Consider the following 18,677-nt stretch of genomic DNA (forward strand, 5'->3'; position numbering starts at 1 on the left):
CTATTAGGTGGTTTAAAGACAGACCCTTAATAGTTTTTTAAACTCTCTTTTTTTGTAGTTATTAAAATATACATCCTAGCAAAAATGTATGGCTCATTGATCAATTCATAAAACACATAGTCAGTCTAACACCAATTGTTACAATATAAAAGAAACTTCTTACAAAAGAAGTTTTATTAGATGTCAAAAAACCCTGTTTTAACTCACAAATGGAAAGTATTTGTGTAAGGGTCTTTTTGTAAGCTAGTTAAAGGTGATCCAGCTGGAAGCTTATACCCTGGGATGCCTGTCTCCAGGCCTTCAAATTTTGGAGACAAAGGCTTTAATGTCAGTCTATGAAATCAAACACTAATGAAGTCTGTAGTTATCTGTATACCTTGGAGAAGGCAGAGTTAAAAATATATCATCAATTAATTAGCTTCCTATTCCCATATCTGATCAAAAGGGGAATTTCAATTACGTAGATACTAGAGCTCCGTGATCATTCCAGTGGGAACCCTGAAAAAAATCAAATGCTACCATTTCATACCTGCTCCAGCATTGGAGCTGTTTCATTGTAGTCTTCCTTTTTTTCAGCACCATCCACCCCAACAGCTTTGGATGCCAACAAACCTTGAGAAAAATTGTACAGAAATTGTTTATTAGAAAAAATACTGATTTACACCCTAATTAACTTTTCAAAAATCTTAGCAGTTGAATTTCCTATACTTTGTAATATATAGGAAGTAGTCTCAAATGTTTTCCTTTCGAAAATACAAATATGCTTAATAATAAGCCAAGGGACTGAATCAGAACTTAAGAGTTGCTTACACAGTTGTGTGGGTTTTAATATTACTCAATGAAATCACCAAAAACACACACTTGCACACATACATTTATTCTGTAAAAAGTTAAAATTCTATGTCTTCATGTCCAGATTAAGGTTGCTCAGGTTGCTAATACTTATAATACAGGTTTTCTCTCTACAACTATAAAAACAGAATAAGAAGAAATCCTTCCAAACATCTAGAACATAAAATAAGATTTTCTGTTGTTTTAGTAGCTAAAAAGCTACCAATTCTTAAGTTCATTCAGATCCTTTTAATCTAAGCTTTATGTGTGCCCAGTTGTACCTCATCTTCTTATAAGAGTTTAAACACAGATGGATCTATTTTATATTAAGGGAAAAAAAGTGTGGGTCCTTCCTAGAACATCTGAACTTAACATTATAGTTTATTTTGTCATTTTGTCTATAAATGACAAAAATTTTTAGAAGTTTCAGTTTTCTTCTACGTATGTCACTAATTCTCAAATTTAAAAGACAGAATAGGCCAAGCACGGTGGCTTACGCCTGTAATTCCAGCACTTTGGGAGGCCGAGGCAGGCAGATCACTTGAGATCAGGAGTTCAAGACCAGGCTGGCCAACATGGTGAAACCCCGTCTCTACTAAAAATACAAAAATGAGCCAGCCTGGTGGCAGGCGCCTGTAATCCAAGTTACTCAGGAGGCTGAGGCAGGAGAATCACTTAAACCCCGGAGGCAGAAGTTGCAGTGAGCCGAGATCCCACCACTGCACTCCACCCTAGGTGACAGAGTGAGACTCCGTCACCTCCCCCCGAAAAAAAGACAGAATATTTTATTGTAATATATAACTGTATTACTAATTTGAATCCCAAGACATTTAAAACTCTGTTTTAATGAAATACAGGCATTTACTTGGTTAAAATTCTTTGCTAAGCCTGTCAGGTACCTTCAATGAAGTCTAGTTTATAAGCCTTGTTTAAGGCCACACTGCTCATAAAAAGTCACCAAAATTCATTTCTGTGTCATTTCAAAGTTGTCAGTTACCTCCAATGAAGCCCAGTTTATAAGCCCTAGAACAAGTATTTGTTTTTGTTTATGGCCACGCTGCTCATGAAAGGTCACCAAAAATCATTTTTTGTGTCATTTCAAAGTTGGCCACACAAAAACTTTGCTCCAAAGCAAGCATGTTTAACAACTGACAACTTAATAGTAAACTGACTACAGCAATTATACTACATACATTACAGAAGCTGTCCACAACATATGTAACAGGAGAAAAATGGTGCCCCCTCAAACACAGTATGATGTAGAGGTATCCATGAGGCAACATGTCTTAACTTTATCAGATAGCTACCCTAAAGAAGTTAAGTGATCAAGGTAGGAATTCACATATTAAAATTATATTCTTGGGCCCAGCACGGTGCCTCACGCCTGTAATCCCAGCACTTTGGGAGGCTGAGATGGGAGCATCACCTGAGGTCAGGAGTTTGAGACCAGCCTGGCCAACACGGTGAAACCCCGTCTCTACTAAAAATACAAAAATTAGCTGGGTGTGGTGGTACACGCCTGTAATCCCAGTATGGGAGGCTGAGGCATGGGAATCACTTGAACCTGGGAGGTGAAGGCTGCAGTGAGCCGAGATGGCACCACTGCACTTTATCCTGGGGGACAGCGTAATACTCTGTCTCTAAATAAATAAATAAATAAATAAATAAATAGATAAATAATAAAATTATATTCTTAAAGTAGTACTCGAGCAAATTCTAAACTAGGCAAAAGGTACCTAGTACTCAGAATGTACTTTAAAATAAAAAAGGCTGAGTGTAAGACAATGATTTTGATACATCTATGATTAGTATTAAAACTGGTATTTAAGGTCTGGCGCAGTGGCTCATGCCTGTAATCTTAACACATTGGGAGGCCGAGCTGAGTGGGTTGCTTGAGCCCAGGAGTTTGAGACCAGCTTGGGCAATATAGCAAGATCCCATATCTAAATTTTAAAATAAGTAGAAAACAACAACGACAAAACCCTGGTATTTGTACCAGTTTGAGATTTAAAAAAAAAACAAACAAACAAACAAAAACCAAAAACCAAAAAACTACATAGTTTGTTATAGTCTCATACCACATCAACTGTATATAAACAATTTTACAAAAACAGCTTCAATCCTAATTATATTCTGAACATATTGAATATTTATTTAACATTTAAAGTCACATTCATTAGGTTTTTATTCTTTAGCTAATATTCTTAAGGTCCAACAAACTATTGAAACAAAAATAATTAGAAAATCAAGTTGTTCTTTTGTAGGAAACTGAGTAGAGTTCTTTTTTTAAGGACTATTCAAACAGGACAAATTTTCCTATTTAATATTTTATATAATTATATCTTTTACTTTCCTTTCATATAGGTGGTAGAAATAGTTTTTAATATTCAATAGATGAAACAGATCACAAACTAAAAAACTGAAAATAAGGTACCACAAGTAATAAAAGAAACAAAGTAATTCACCTGTAACATACAGATTTACATTAGGATATTACAGAACCAGTTTATTAAAATCCCTTTCCATTAATGGTTTGAGAAGGAAAAATAAAGTGTTGTAATGTGTTCATAAAAAGTAATGAGATTTAAGAAAAACTACTTAAAATCAGATTTTAAAATGCATACTTGGTTATCTAGAGAATTTAAAAGCCCAAATATGATTAATAAAGTTTTTTCACGCTTTACATTCGCACCAACTTACAAAAGACTTATTAAATATAAACAACAAAATGGAACAAATAATAAAATAGGTACTTGAAGAGACAACTCTTGACTACTTCTGCCTTAAGAGGCAGTCCAAAATCTGTTATCTTAACCTGCTAATATTCCAGGAAAAAATGCACTATCCACAGAAAATGAGAAGAATTAACTGAAAGGAAATTATCAGCAAGTACCTATTAATTATCAATGTATTACTAACAGGCCCTCTTCTAGAAGAATATACCTATGGGATAAAATTGCCCAGTAAGAATGCATTATGCTCCTTCAAGAAATTATTTAAACTTAGGTAAAAGAAGAATCTCAAACAGTCATCAGTTCAACCCACCAACAAAGTTACAACTTTCCAATATTCTATATTAGCTATAAAAAATACACAGCTGGTCTTTTCCTGCCAATAGGAATAAGTAGAACAGAGCCCAGAGCTCCCTGGAATGGGAAAGGGAAACAAAGAAAGAGCAAAGTGGTTAAATTCTTGGGCTACTTTTCATCCAGGTATTTCAAAACACCATCTTCTTGCTGGAACTAAGAATCAAATATTCTTGATATTATTATCAATAACATACTGCTGGTCAATTCAAATTTCAGGATTTTTAAAACTTTTTAAATTCCTTAAGTTACAAAAACATACCTTAGCTAACTGAAATTCCAGAAACTCTTAGAGCCTATTAGAAAGAGACCATGCACCAACTGCTGATGTTTTTCTCCTTTGCTCCCTCGATAATCTGCAGTTTAGTCTACTCAAATTCAATTTGTTTGCAACTTTGTCCCAAAAGTATGGACTACTAATTTTCTAAGTAAAATTGTTTATTTCAAATGAGTATGCATAAGCCATAAAATAATAGCTATCAATAAGGTACATTACATAATGAAAAATATGAATCAGGAGGTTGTGTGTGTATATTGCACAGTATATGGAATATGTATATATGCACATATATGAAATATGTATATGTATATATATGGAAATATATATGTATATATGTATATACATATATATTCCATATACTTTGCAATTATATTTTCAACAGTCTACCCATTTGGAATCTTTGAAAAACGCCATCCTTTTAACATTCTCTATATAGAAATGGGGTTTAAAATCATCACATGGTGTGTATGTGGCAAAGTGAATAGAAAGAATGATAAATATATGAATTAAAGTTATCCAACAGCTGGTCCACCTATTTAAGCTAGAACTCTTTCAAAAAATAACAAAATATAGTGGAGAGAAATACATCAGAGCAGGCTGCCATGATCCCAGCCCCAATCCTCTCAGTAGTAAAGGACAAAAAGACACATACAGATGAGCTTGATAAATTTAAAATATACCATAATGCCATAACAAAATTACTATATTAGTTCTCATTTATCTTTTATCTTTATAAACTATAAATGAAATTTACTGTAAAAAGGCAAGCCTGAATTTCAACTATTGAAGACAATCTTACAATATCTGTGGTCTTTTTGCATGACATAGTTGCAACATGAAATCAGAAATAGACGCAGAAAGATGAACTATTAAAAACATTATCACACACTTAAATTTTCTGAGAAAATCAAAAGATAGTAATGGCTTCACATTCATAAAATCTTATGCTTTGCTGCTGCTGTCAAACTATAACTTATTCATTTGAGACCCCCGAGGGAAAGTGAAGAGAAAATCCCTCTGTGGAAGGGAAGGGTGTTACTAAGCAACCAGTATTACAAACTTGAGGCACATGGTAAAATGGTACTTTCTTTCCCCACTACTGTCTTTTCAAGGCCATAGAGAAATAATGCATCATTGTGGGCTCAGCTGAGTTTTTCTGTTGCAGTTTTTTTGTTTTTTTACTTCTTTAAACGTTGAGCTTGAATCTCCCAATAAGGCATATGTAAGAGTATATTGACTGAAACTATTAAAGGCAGGTTATCCAAATTGAAGGAAAAAAAAACATGATGCTGGAAAGCTGGCAGTTGTATCATGTCAGCGTCACCTCCGTCTTCTTTGATCTTGACTCCTCCAATACTGCTGTTTCAATCTTTGTATCACAGGAGTTAGAAATACTATTCCACTTCCGCCCAGCACATAGCACTGGGTTCCATATTTTAAGGCAAAACTGAAGTCTCATGCCATAAGAACAATCACTTAGAGAACATTTGGCTTTCTCCAAGGTTAATAGTTTACAAGGAAAAGGTGTAACAGGTTAATTGATTTAAAATATTTCCTCTCCTGGGGCCAAATATGTCCTTTATCAGAGACAGGCATGAAAATAATATATACAAATGGCAAGAGATTAAATATTCTCACCTGCTGAAACCAATTATAATCACTTAGATGAACAATATAAATAAAACAGTGGTTCTAAACAACTCTTAGCTCCAGAGTCACCTTTCAGTTAGCTTCCTTTCTTCAGAAAATGGTCAACATGTTCAGTTTACATTTATTCCTAAATCTGACCATGAAAGCAAGCTTCTTCCAGTTGAAGCCAACAAAGGTTTATACAGCTTAATTAGGCCAAAGGCACTAAAAAAGGTTCTGTCCTCATGATAAGAACATATGACTAAATCATGAAAGTATTTAAATTCCCCTTTTAACATATACTCAGAAAAGGTAAATATGTTCACAATTTCTTTTGAAGACTAGAATCACTAGGCTGAACAGACCATGAAAACAGCAGGATGTAGTATGACTGGCCCCAATTCTAATCCTTCAATCCCCTCTTCCATGAACACTAACCAGGCTAGAATTTTCAGCGTTTTCTAACAGCCTAGCATGGCTATTTCCTAAACTAAACTACAAGAAATCATACGGAAATAAGCCCAGATGCTAGTGATCAACCTGAAGAGTAGAAATTAAAAAAACAACAACAAACTTACAGAAATACCTTCACATCAGAAATTCAGAAATTAACAGATTCAGGAAGTAAATGTAAGTCAGTCATCTTTCCAACTATATATGGCACCATCCTTAAGTGAGACTGGTCAAGTATATGAACGTATAAAAATATTTAAAACCTCAGAAATTGTGTCACCATAAGTTGACAAAATAATTCTTCTAGAAACTACTACCACCAATGTAATTTAAAAATGACTGAGCTTTGTAGCATTCGTCCTTATCAACCCTCACAACATCCCTGTGAGGTAGGTAGAAGATACGTGCTATTTTTCACATTTTACAACAGAAAATGCTGACAGTGTTGAAAGACCCTGACTTTGAAGAACCAGAAAGTAACTGTCTATGTTATTAACAGGTCCATGACACTAAACCAAAACCATTTTACTTCATTAAAAATAAATTACTCTAAAATTAAACCTTCCATTTCCCACCCCCCAAAAAAAAAATCATTGTAGTTTACCAGTAATCTTGTTAAGTCGAGCTCTCTTTGCCTGAAATGAGTTGCCTTGATTATTTTTCCTCTTGTTTGATAATGTGCTCTCTGGCTGTGGAAAGACCATCTTTGGAACGTTCTCTACATGAAGTCCTACTTTTAATAGAACACATACATATATGAGAGTTTATCTAGAATCCAAAATTAAAACACGTGATTTTTTAATAGCAAAATAGTAAAAATGTTTTTCACATTAGTTTTTTAAATCTACTACTTGATATAGACCTTTGAAAAACACAAATCCCTCCAGACTAGTATGTTAGAAATAAAAGACAACTAAAGCAGTTACTCTCAAAGCAGGAAGAAAATGACTTACTGCTTTTTCCGTATTACATATGAAGCATATATAGAAGCATAAAAAAGGTTGAAGAAAAAACACAAAAGAAAAAATTTCAAACAAAAACCTGCTATCAAGAAGTTACAGATCAAAATCTCAACCTATTTCTATTCAAGAATACTGAGGGCATCCAGTATCAAGTAACCCAAACTAGACTATTAATTTTCAGGTCTATCTGTAAAATGCTAGAAAAGTTAGCCATCATATTATGCTAGGGAAAAAAGCTTAAAAATCTAATTATACATTCAAAATCAAAGGGGCCAAGGGATTTGACTTTACTACATGAGTTTACCAGTGTAATAAGGAATTAACGTAAAAATGTATTTTGTACCAAATGTTTCACTAGATGTAGGCAGATCTTCCTTCTTCTCTATGTCTGGTGTGGCTATACAAGCTGAAGTTTCTTCCTTCTTTGAAGGTACTTTAAACCACTTTCTCTCATCTTTATCCTTATCTTTATTGCTGTTAGCGCTGGTTCGAGGTTTACTCCCTGTTTTGTTCTTGGCTGCAGCTGCAGCAGCTGCTTTGACTAAAGCTATCCAATCCTCCAAAGGAAAAACACAAAACATGTGAAGTATTAAAAATTAATTAAAATGTAATTACACTAATAAAAATATGTGTCACATTTTCAAAGCTATTTTCACATGTAACCAAACATAAATATAGAGATAACAATATTTACATGATAGCTCAACATGGTAGGTTATCAAATTTAATAATCGAATGAGTTAGATTATACAACCTCTCATAAAAATAGGAAGCACATTCAATAACAGGTATTCCATGGACATATTTTCACAGGAATTAAAATCTAAAATAGCAGAGGAAACCTATGGCAGATACAGAATACTACATGACATGCTACCTTAGTATTTTAAGGCTCAAATGTTGCATTCCATCTCTTTCCCATAATACAAAGGACTATAAAAGAAGGGAAAATGCTATCTTCCAATTCTACAAAGATTAAAAATAGTGTATTCCCACCTACCAAATTGGAATTCCTTATTAGGATGAATGTACCATTCAAATTATAGTCAATCTCATAGAAATCAAGAAAGGTATGATTTTTATTATTTTCTAAAGCTACTGAAGTTCAGATAGCAATTTATCACAACAGCTTAATCATACTGATGAAGAAGAAAAGAGCTCCATTGACCAAGGTAAAGCATTAACTGTCAAAACTCCATATTAATTTATCTCCCCATACAACATCCTAGGTCTTTGTTTGGTATCATTCCTCTGAGATGCAAATATGTATTTTTCCTGTGTTAGTTTGTTGCTAAATACATTTTCCTATTGTATTTTTAGCTAAAAATGTTTATTATAAAAAAAAAAGGTGTAAGGAAGTATAAAGTCCTAACATTTTAATTTTCACAATCAAAATGTTTTTAAGACAAATATTTTAAAATAAATACAAATATCTCTACAAAGTGAATCTGCTGAGACCACTAAGCTTCGTCAAATAGACTACCAGTTCAGATTTACTCAAAATACTTTTAATCCCTAGTCCAAACAACTAAAAATTTCACAACATCAAATGAATTTAATTCATGGTTTACATTAACAAATATAAGCAAAATAGGTTAACAAAATTAAGCAATCAACAATGTAGATTAACATTGCCTTGAAAATATATGGTGAAAATAAGCCATTAAAAAAAAAAATCTGTATTCTCTTTCTCTCATGACTGAAATTAAGTGAAAACATCATGTGATTGCACTTAACACATTCAATCATCAATTTTCTACTGAACACCCTGTCCTATATGCCAGGTACTAGGCTAAGCATTCAGAGACCGCAACTGATAAAAGACTGGTCCTGTTCATAAGTAATTCACGGGTAAATACAATTAGCTATAAGCCGTGACAGGAGACATACTAGAGAAATAAACAAAATACTATAGAACAGAAAAGAGAAGACTGATTTTGACTGAAGAGAAAGACTAATGCAAAGCTTCAGGGAAAATGATAGATGAGCTGAACCCTAAAGGTAAGTAGGAATTTCCCAGGGAAAGGGGTAGTGGAAAAGGAGAAAAGGTTACTCCAAGCAAAAGGAAAAACATTAAACAAAGGCCAGGAGTGAAAGTGTACAGGAAAGTGAAAGAGCGATTAAAGGTTCAAGGAGCAATATGGATAGCTAAAAGCAGTATGGCTAAGTTGAGCTTTGAGACTAACATTTAAGCAGTAAGAAAAGAAAGCATCATCAATGAAAAAAAAAAAAGGATTGAGAGAGAACAATCAACAAAGTGGGAAGAGAAACAGAGAAACAAGAGTAAGTATAATCAGACAACCAAAAGGAAAGTATTATATGCCAGAGATCATATGTTTGCAGACCTATTAAGAGTAGAGCATTTAATTCTCGTTCCACATTGTGGGGAAAATGTTAAGTTGTCAGAGTTGCTGGAAAATGTCAGAAGTAATTTCCATCTCAAGTTGTTTTCTACCTCCAATAAAGAAAAAACTAAAAAGAGACTCATACTGCACCTTTTAAAATCTAAATGCTTTTTAAATGCTTTTTAATCATACGACTTGCATGGGAATCACTGTAGCTGTGTGATTAAAGAATTCTCTCATTGTTTTGCTCTTTTATTTTTAGGTTGAGTTCTATTTTGTGTTTGCTTTTATGCTTATTTATATAAACGTATGGGATACATGTGAAATTTTGTTACATGTATATACTTAGTAGTGATCAATTTAGTGTATTTAGGGTGTCCATCACCCAAATATAGTACATTTTTATTAACTATAGTCATTCTACTTTGCTATCAAACAGACTTTATTCCTCTATAGAAAAGCTTCATTGTTAAAAATAACTGAAGTGTGATCTTTCCATGAACTATAACTAATAATGATGTTTTCAAGCTTTTTATAGATAACATAATAGAATATTGCACTAAAAAGGGCAGTCTTTGAAATCAGAAACTCTGGGTTAAAGGAATCACTTTGCACAGAATAAGCAAAATTTTAAGTCAGTCAGTCACTCAATTCTCTAAGTTCTGAATTCTTCAAATGTGAAACAGAAATATTAGCCATACCTATGTCAAAGGTTCTATGAGAATCCAATGAAAGAATGCACACAAAAAATGTTTTGTAAATATTAATGGCAAAGGACCTATGAGCCAACCACTAACACTAGTGAGTTACAACATAACTTTTGTATCAGCACACCCTCAGGAAGAAGAAATGAGAGAAAAGGCAAGTACTTCTGTTACAAGCTTCCAAATTAAAAATGTAATGGCTCAATCTCTCACCCTGTAATCACTACTGCTCTTATTAGAGTAGAAAACCAGAAGGAACAAGGAGGTATCTCATAAGATGAAGGAATCAATCACCCTCCTATATGTCGGTTTCATAGTTATTTATGTATCAACACTACCATGCCACACAAAATTATGTGGAAGAAGAAAAAAATGTAGGTAGGGAGAAAAAGAGGGGATCTTATTTTGGGCTGTTAACATGTCTACCTTCTTTCCCAGTGAGAAAAATGTCTACAAAGAAAGTATTAGAAGGACTACAGCTCACATTGCACCCACTATAATATTGAAAGCTCTTTAAGGTGCTCAAGCTAACCTCTTAATGCAAGCAGAAGTTTATCTAGTATTAACCAACTGGTTCAAAGTCAAAGACAACAGAATTAAAACTTATTTAGGCTTAAGAATATTAATTAATCTGGAGGTTTGAATATGCCAAAGTGTTATTAATGTCACATTTTAGACAGGTTCAGGAAGAGCATTTCCACAGTGCATTAATTTGATGCACTAATCTTCGCTAGCTTAATTTAAAAATTATCTTTATAGAGAAATTCTCAAAGTCCTCAAAATCTTGCGGCTATATTACGCAAGGTAGCCACCCCCTCCCCCCTGCCCCGCCCTTAGCTTTGCCCAAATAACACCTGATTTGGCATATTTCCTTGATGAAGGCAAGTCAAAAGCTTGTTGGGAAAAAGTAACTCATAAAATGAGAGTCATTTATGAAACACAATTCTACAAATATTGTTAACATTGCTGTAATTAAGAATTCTAAAGAAAAAATGAAAAATTAAAGGAAATATACTACTACCCAAATATTATTTCAGTTGTTTTATATCTTGGCACTGATCTTAATGTTACAATGCATCACAGTGTGACTAAAGAATCACTACTTATTAAAAACAAACATCCATAACATCCAATAAATTTAATTTTTACAAACTGTAATTTTACCACAAACCAAATTGGCTCAGTGTCTCACTTTGAAAAAACAAAGTTTTAAGGCAATAATATTAATGTCAATTCATGAACATATCTGATCAACCAGAATAACCAAATAATTGTTTTAAAGCAAAAAAAAAAATCGAGACTTTTGTTTAACCAGGTATATACTAAACAATGTTCCCAACATTTTAATCAATCTATGTAGTAACCAAGAAATCACACCACTGAATGCTTAAAAGAACACTTTATTTATACACACATGTGGGAAGACACAAAGCCGCTTCCTGATCAAAAGCATTTTTATTTTAAATTGCATTTACATGTTAATTCGAGGAAATCTGCTTGCTAATCATTTCATAACTAAATTTTTGAAAACCAGGCAATTTAAAACAATCACACTTATTTCTTCATGAATTTTTTTAATGTGGTAGTTATACATTTCTAGAGCACTAAATGTTTATACTTTACTGAAGCTGACCAGGTAATTTCAATACATTTCAGAATGACAGTTTATACCGCATGGTATGGAACAAATATGTAGCATATTTCCACATTAGACATTTTTACAGACTACTTTCAATTTCTTAAAATTAATTGTAGGTCCAGGTGCTGAAAATCCCAAATAACAGCAGAATATAAAAGAAAATACTTTAAATTTCTAATGGCACCTTTCTTTCCAGTATTTCAGAAAACATAGCCAACAAATGAAATTGTGGTTTTACCTCCACCCAAGATTCTCCTTCCAATGCTTACCGTCCATTCTTGCTTTGAGCAGTGACAAAGCATACAATACACTGCTTCCATCATATGCTCAGAGAGCCCTATCTGAAACAGCCTACAGAGTGTCAGGTAAGCGCCTTTTAAAGGAAGATGAATGACTATGATTTGTAGAAGGAAAGAAGAAGGTAAGAACTCAATGTAAAATTTTATATTAAAAAATTTTAACTTTCTAAATGACATTATATACCAGGAAAAACAAAACAAAATTCAAAAAAAAAAGGCACTTACCTCACTTCCCATAGACTGGTTACACGATCCAGCTGGGTCGATAGGACAACACCAGCTTAGTGGATGCTGGGATTTCACCTGGAACAGAAACTAGTGACCTATAACTTTAGCAGGTCTAAACCAAAGAAGCAAAAATCAAATGTATAATTTATTTTACAGTCTAAGCTTCCTTTTCTTGCTGCTATTTGGGGCTATCAGCACATAACCCTACAATTAGTTCATTTAAAAAAAAAATGTATAAATATATTTTGAACAGTCACCGTGCAAGAAGATGTCCCTTTGGGTAGCTAGGAATACTGAACACTCTTACCTGCCCCTTAGCATCCTCGGGCATGGCTTTAATGTGCATTCTTTTTAAACAACGAATTACTCCATCATAAAACTGAACTGTAAATGTTCCTGAAACAGGAGCAAGTCAGAATCATTAGAAAATATAATTCAAGTTTACAGCAACACTTGAAATCTAACAAGTAGTGACCTGTATAGATAAATGCTTAGGAATGCAAAAACTACAAACACTCCTGTTAAGGACTCCATCAAGTTTAAGTTTACTTTCTCCTTCCCTCTAAAAACAACTCTGAACTCCTGTTTCCCCTAACAAGTACACAAATTAAGTCTTGATAAGTTAGTTCCATGTAATTCTGATTTTTACTAAGAAATTTTATAATTTTACAATAATTTAAATGTTTAGACTCATAACATAGCTGACAAAAGTAAAATCATTACTTACAAAAATATATATTTCCATAGGCATTACCATTTGCTCTTTGAATGTTTCTTTCAAAAGAAGTAATACAGAGAAGGAGCTGATATGCAAAAAAGATCATTTACCCTGGAAAGGATTATTCCTTGGGCAATAACAACAAACTGGAAAATAAGAATTATAGTTCTAGATTTTAAAGCTAGAAAATATTTTACAAATCAACTAGATAAAAGTCTTCACAAAGTAGCTCAGAACACTCAACTCTAGAGGAAGGCTAAATGCTATACCCAATGGCATTCACCTAAGTGGCAGGCAGCATGGCCATAATTAATATTTCCAATCTCATCTAGTCAACCATGTCTTTCCTACAAACTCATCCTATTTGAAGGCCTCAAGATTGTTTGTCTATTATGAAGCATATTCACTTTTTGTTACAGACCCCATGCTTTCAAGTCAATATAAACCAGTCCTATTAGAAGATACATAAATTATGTATAATGCCTACTTAAGGAAATTCAAATGTTTTTCTGTCATTTCCTAGATAAATGTTCTTCTACCATTTCCCCAATTAAGGCAGAATCCCACTTTAAGTAAACAGATACTTGGTCTTTATAAAAGAATTATAAACAAGAAATGTGACGATCATTACTAATGTCCTTGGGGTTGGCACCAAAGCCAATAATACATATGTGCAAAGATTTTTGTGGGGTGTACTTTGAATAACACCATTTGATTTTATATCTTTCTATAATTAGCATAATGTTGAATTTCACAGATATAAAGATCTAAATTCAAGTTATACAAACAATTGATCAGGTGAATAGTAAGGATGTATATAAAGACACTAGAAATATTTTGAGAATGCCAAACTCTGCGTACACCTTGCACTCCCATCTTTCCTGCAACTTTCTCTCTTCCTTCTTCAACACAGCATTCCAGAAAAACTTAGCTTGTACACCAGGCTGTCTAGGCATCAATACCTCTCTGCCTTTGCTCATGCTATTTCCTCTGTTGTGATGCCTTTCTCCTTTCCTTATGTCTATCTAAACCCCACTCCACTCTTCAAGTACCATTCCCAAGATGAAAACTTCCCCGGTACTCCAGTACACCCTGACTGGCCCCTTTTCTTCGCTTCTATATGCTGTATACAAATGCCTAAATGTTCACAATTGTTCGTTTTGGTTTGCTCCTACATCGAATGGATGGCTTCTTTTGCTCTTCTGATTTTTGTCAAGGTGGGGAGGGGGCAGGACTATCCACCACTTGGGACATACAGAAATCACAGAATTAATAGCTTTCAGAAAACAAATAGTATCTGCCAATATTTCAGTATGTGTTCACTGAAACTACTCTTGAAATGGCAGGGATCACCATCAGTATCATCACTCTTCCACTAAGGTAAGCTGAATTTTCTATATTAAATGCCTGTAGATGAAAGGGATAGAATAAAGAATGAGGGTGGTTTTGTTCTGAGTGTGTGTGATATGTGTGTACTTGCATCTGCACACACACAGGGAACTTGAAGCATGGAACAAAGGTCCCAAAGCTCTTAAAATAAACTGTTATGAATTAATGTAGAGGGCAATGACCGTGTAATTTTACTTCGTTTTGGGTACATCCTATTACCCAACAGAAGAGATTTGACTTCTTCCTTTACTTCCACAAATTGTTAATGACTGTCTACTATGTGCTAGGCTCTGGACTAGACACTCAAGAGCCAACATGAATAAGACCTGGGAATGTAAGCTCTATAACACAGCTCCACAGAAGTGTAAGTGCACAGGGAAATACAGGCCCCACTAGAAAAGAAGAAACAGCCTGTACACCTAACAACTAAGATGTCTCTCAACTCTTTCTGTAGGGGTAACCAGTGGTAAGAAAATCATAGCCATATTCATGATTTCAATTCATTAAAACAATACATTGGATTAAGGTCTTTATAAAGTTATATCATGATTTCTAGCTAGACTACTATGATTTTTATTTTTTCACACCTAACATTCCTTAATATATCTCTGTTTTCCTCTTCTGTCTTCTCTTACCTCCTATTTTCTCTCAAGTTTGTTGTTAGATTAAATCCTCAGCTTAAAAAACTCTTCCATGGCTCCCATCACCTCCAAATAAAATTCTAATTCTTTAGCAAGGTTACATGACACTTCACATACCAATCTTTGCCTTTCCCTCCAACTTGTACTCCAGCTATTCTATCACCTTTAAACAAATCTTTCATTCTAAGCAACCTGCAGTTCCTTAAAATGACATGGCATTCCTCTCCCACTTCTGTTATTTTCCACATATTTATTCCACCAGAAAAGCCTTTTGATCACTTCTTTAGCTAACTTAGTTGTCTTTTAAGACTCAGTTTAAAGGAAATGTCCCCTTACTTAGATTAAATGCCCTTCTTGCCAAGAAGCTGTCACTCAATGTTTGTTTCTTTAGTAATAACAATGAATACAGAAATCCCCCTTATCCACGATTTCGCTTTCCACAGTTGCAGTCAACCGCGGTCTGAAAAGGAGTGAGTATAGCACAATAAGGTATTTCATGAGAGAGAGACAAGAGAGAGTGAGAGAGAGAGGAAGGAAGAAAGAGAGAGACCACATTCATATAACTTTTATTGCAATATATTGTTTGATTATTCTATTATTATTGTTAACTTCTTACTGTGCTTAATTTATAAATTAAACTTTATCATTCATATACATGTACAGTATAGGAAAAAACATAGTATATATAGGGTTCAGTAGTTTCCGAAGTTTCAAGTACCCACTGGGGGTCTTAGAATGTAACCCCTGTGGATAGGGAGGACTAGTGTAAATGGTCAAGTTTAAGAAATAACTTTAGTAGAAAATTAATGTATTACTGAATTTAAAAAACATGTGCAAGTATTCCATAACTTTTTTAAATGAGAAATTTAAAAAACAAAATATTCAGGTATATTTTCAATAATAATTTAATTATTAATTCTTACAACTTTCCAAATAAGTCAGCATATGAATTCTGTTTTAAATTAATGATCTGTCCAATAGATTTCCCAGTCTTCTGCAACACTAATAAGCCTAACTTCTGTGTTACTTTCAACATTTTTGATTACTTAAGCAACTTAGGCTCAGTATCTAATATTCTAACAAATATCCACAAAAAAACTACTAGAAGATTAACTCAATTATCTGTAGAAATTCATGATAGGACAGCAGGGAGAGACACACTAAAGGAAATCCTCAAATTGGTAAAAATTCCATACTCTTCCCTCAGAAAATATCCTATGTATTTCACTTGTGAATTGAACTGATTTGAATTCCCCTAAATCTTTAACCTTTCCTCACACTCTTGGGTAGATGCTCATAAATAGAACTTGGTCACAAACTAGAAACAAAGTAGAAATAAAATGCATATGATATAAGCCTGTGAACTGAAAGTTGAAACATTTTAACCAACTATTTTTGTCTACTAATTTAAACACTACTTAGGTAGCACACCATGTAGCATTTTATTCTAGACATATATAACAAATTAAATGCTCCCAAAAAAGAATACTTACAGAAAATATAAAAGTTACACATAATGATTATATAACACACACTAATTAAAATTTAAAATATAGTGAAATTTTACTATTAATCTAATTTTAAGTCTCAGATCATTTCACATACCTTCTTTGTTAATTGCTTCAATCTTGGCAGGGTAATAGCGACAGTCTGTCCAACGAGCCAGAACTTCTTCTCCAGCTTTAAAATCCTATTTTAAACAACTTTTAAGATCAATTCCATGTATATTAAATAAGCATTTCCTTAACAAAAACAGGCTTTTGTATAATTTAACAGAATCCTTTTAAAATATGTCATTACATAGCTGGCAAAACCAGCAAACAGAAAAAATCTGCTACTTACAAAGAAATCTTCCTCATCTTTCAGCCCTTCTTTTCTTAGTGCCGGTCTCTCAAGGGGTCGCAATCTATTGCTATCCCAGTAAATCCACTCATCGTAACGATGACTCCAGCGCTCAAAATGGACCAACATCTTGCCCTCCTCATAGTCAATTTTTTCAATTCGTGATGGATACCTCAAAAATCAAAATGCTTCATATCAAGAGAAAATCCTCATATTTGTACAAAGTATTATACATAGAAGATTTAGCTGAACATTGCTTACCATCAAAACCATGAACAAAACAATAAATACGTCCATATTTTAAAACTAATCAAAAAAGTCTGCTTGTCTTTATAAATGATTGTCCTCAAGATCTGAATAAATTCCTTGATACACTCCCAGTAGAAATATAAATGACTGCACTGTTTTGTGAAGTAATGTGGTAACATACATCAAGAACCTTAAACATATTCCTACTTTCTGACCCAACAATTCCAATTCTGGAATTATATACAGAAAACATTATTTGTAATAACAAATGAAGTACAAACCATCTAAATATATGATTGGAAAAACTGAAGATTGTCTAGAGCTACGCAAACAATGATATATACACTAAATGAAATATTATGTAGTCACTGAATGTGGTGTTTACAAAGAATTTACAATGTGGGGAAAATGTAAAAAATAAGCACTCTACTTAGCATAAATATAAATATGTAAATTTTGTCTAGCAAAAAATATATCAGCATGTACACTGTCTTTATATGGCATAAGCTCACTTTCTTATTTTTCTGTATTTATCAATATTTTATAAGGCACAACAATGATGGCAAGGCTCAGTAAAAACCTTAAATTTAAAAATATAAAATATTTCCTTGTTCTGTCTTGATGTGTGATAATTCTGTAATTCCAAAATAGGAATTCGTTAAAACTTTTTACAAGGAAAGTTGCTTCGTCATTCTTGATGTACTGTATTAAAATGTTAACAGATGACTCAATTTTTTTTAAAGCATGATTAAATAACATTCAGAACTCAATAGCAGCACACAGTGGATGATTCAACCATACAGTTTATCCCATATTCTTGCTAGTTTTTGCTAAATTCAGAATCTTTGTTTTCCCTGTGGAAAACTAGCTTTAAATATAAAGTACAATGGACTTTATATAACTTTGAAATGTAGGAACTGATTACTACCTAATTTATAGCTCAATCTTGCTATTCAGAGTTTTTTAGACATTTCAGGGATCATTCTCTGGTAGAGCTTCTTCCATCTTTGACATTCAACCCCACTTTGATCTAACGATATTGAGTTCTTGGATTTTCCTCAAACATACAAGGCTCTGTGTCAAGCATTCACACATTTGTGCTATTCTCCATTCTACTTTTTCTGCAGATCCCTAAAACACCCTTTCCTTCCTTTGTATACAAATCCCTGCAGACTTGGTCAAACACAGAATGCTTGTGTGAAGACTTCTCTAACTCCTGGGGGTCCTGCTGCTCTGACAGCACTCATCTCATTATAGCTGTACATCATCTCTGCACAGGTTCTCACTCAAACTGGGTGCTGCAGAACATTTCTATCTTTTGGAACACTGATATGTGTGTGGCACCAAAAAAAAAAGGGTCTTGTCAAATAAGCTAGGGAATT

General features: G+C 33.5%; 1 protein-coding gene across 16 annotated transcripts in view; it reads right to left on the reverse strand.

Annotated features, from left to right (window-relative positions):
- PHF20L1 (PHD finger protein 20 like 1) overlaps positions 1-18,677 on the reverse strand; it is a 74,454-nt gene that overhangs the window by 38,013 nt on the left and 17,764 nt on the right. For 5 of the 16 annotated variants that reach the window (XR_004059338.1, XM_030938158.1, XM_030938157.1 and 2 more), the window contains exons 3-9: positions 17,047-17,218; positions 16,810-16,894; positions 12,764-12,852; positions 12,454-12,543; positions 7,585-7,798; positions 6,884-7,012; positions 530-612 (exon numbers count right to left, since the gene is read on the reverse strand). Coding sequence is in view for 15 of the 16 variants with exons in the window: in XM_030938158.1 (XP_030794018.1) it covers positions 530-612; positions 6,884-7,012; positions 7,585-7,798; positions 12,454-12,543; positions 12,764-12,852; positions 16,810-16,894; positions 17,047-17,218 (862 nt within the window). In the remaining variant the exon portion in view is untranslated. The remainder of the gene's footprint in view (positions 1-529; positions 613-6,883; positions 7,013-7,584; positions 7,799-12,453; positions 12,544-12,763; positions 12,853-16,809; positions 16,895-17,046; positions 17,219-18,677) is intronic. The other 11 variants (XM_030938166.1, XM_030938167.1, XM_010380294.2 and 8 more) reach the window with 5 other exon arrangements.

Source organism: Rhinopithecus roxellana, chromosome 9, assembly GCF_007565055.1.
Source record: "Rhinopithecus roxellana isolate Shanxi Qingling chromosome 9, ASM756505v1, whole genome shotgun sequence".
Lineage (NCBI taxonomy): Eukaryota > Metazoa > Chordata > Mammalia > Primates > Cercopithecidae > Rhinopithecus > Rhinopithecus roxellana.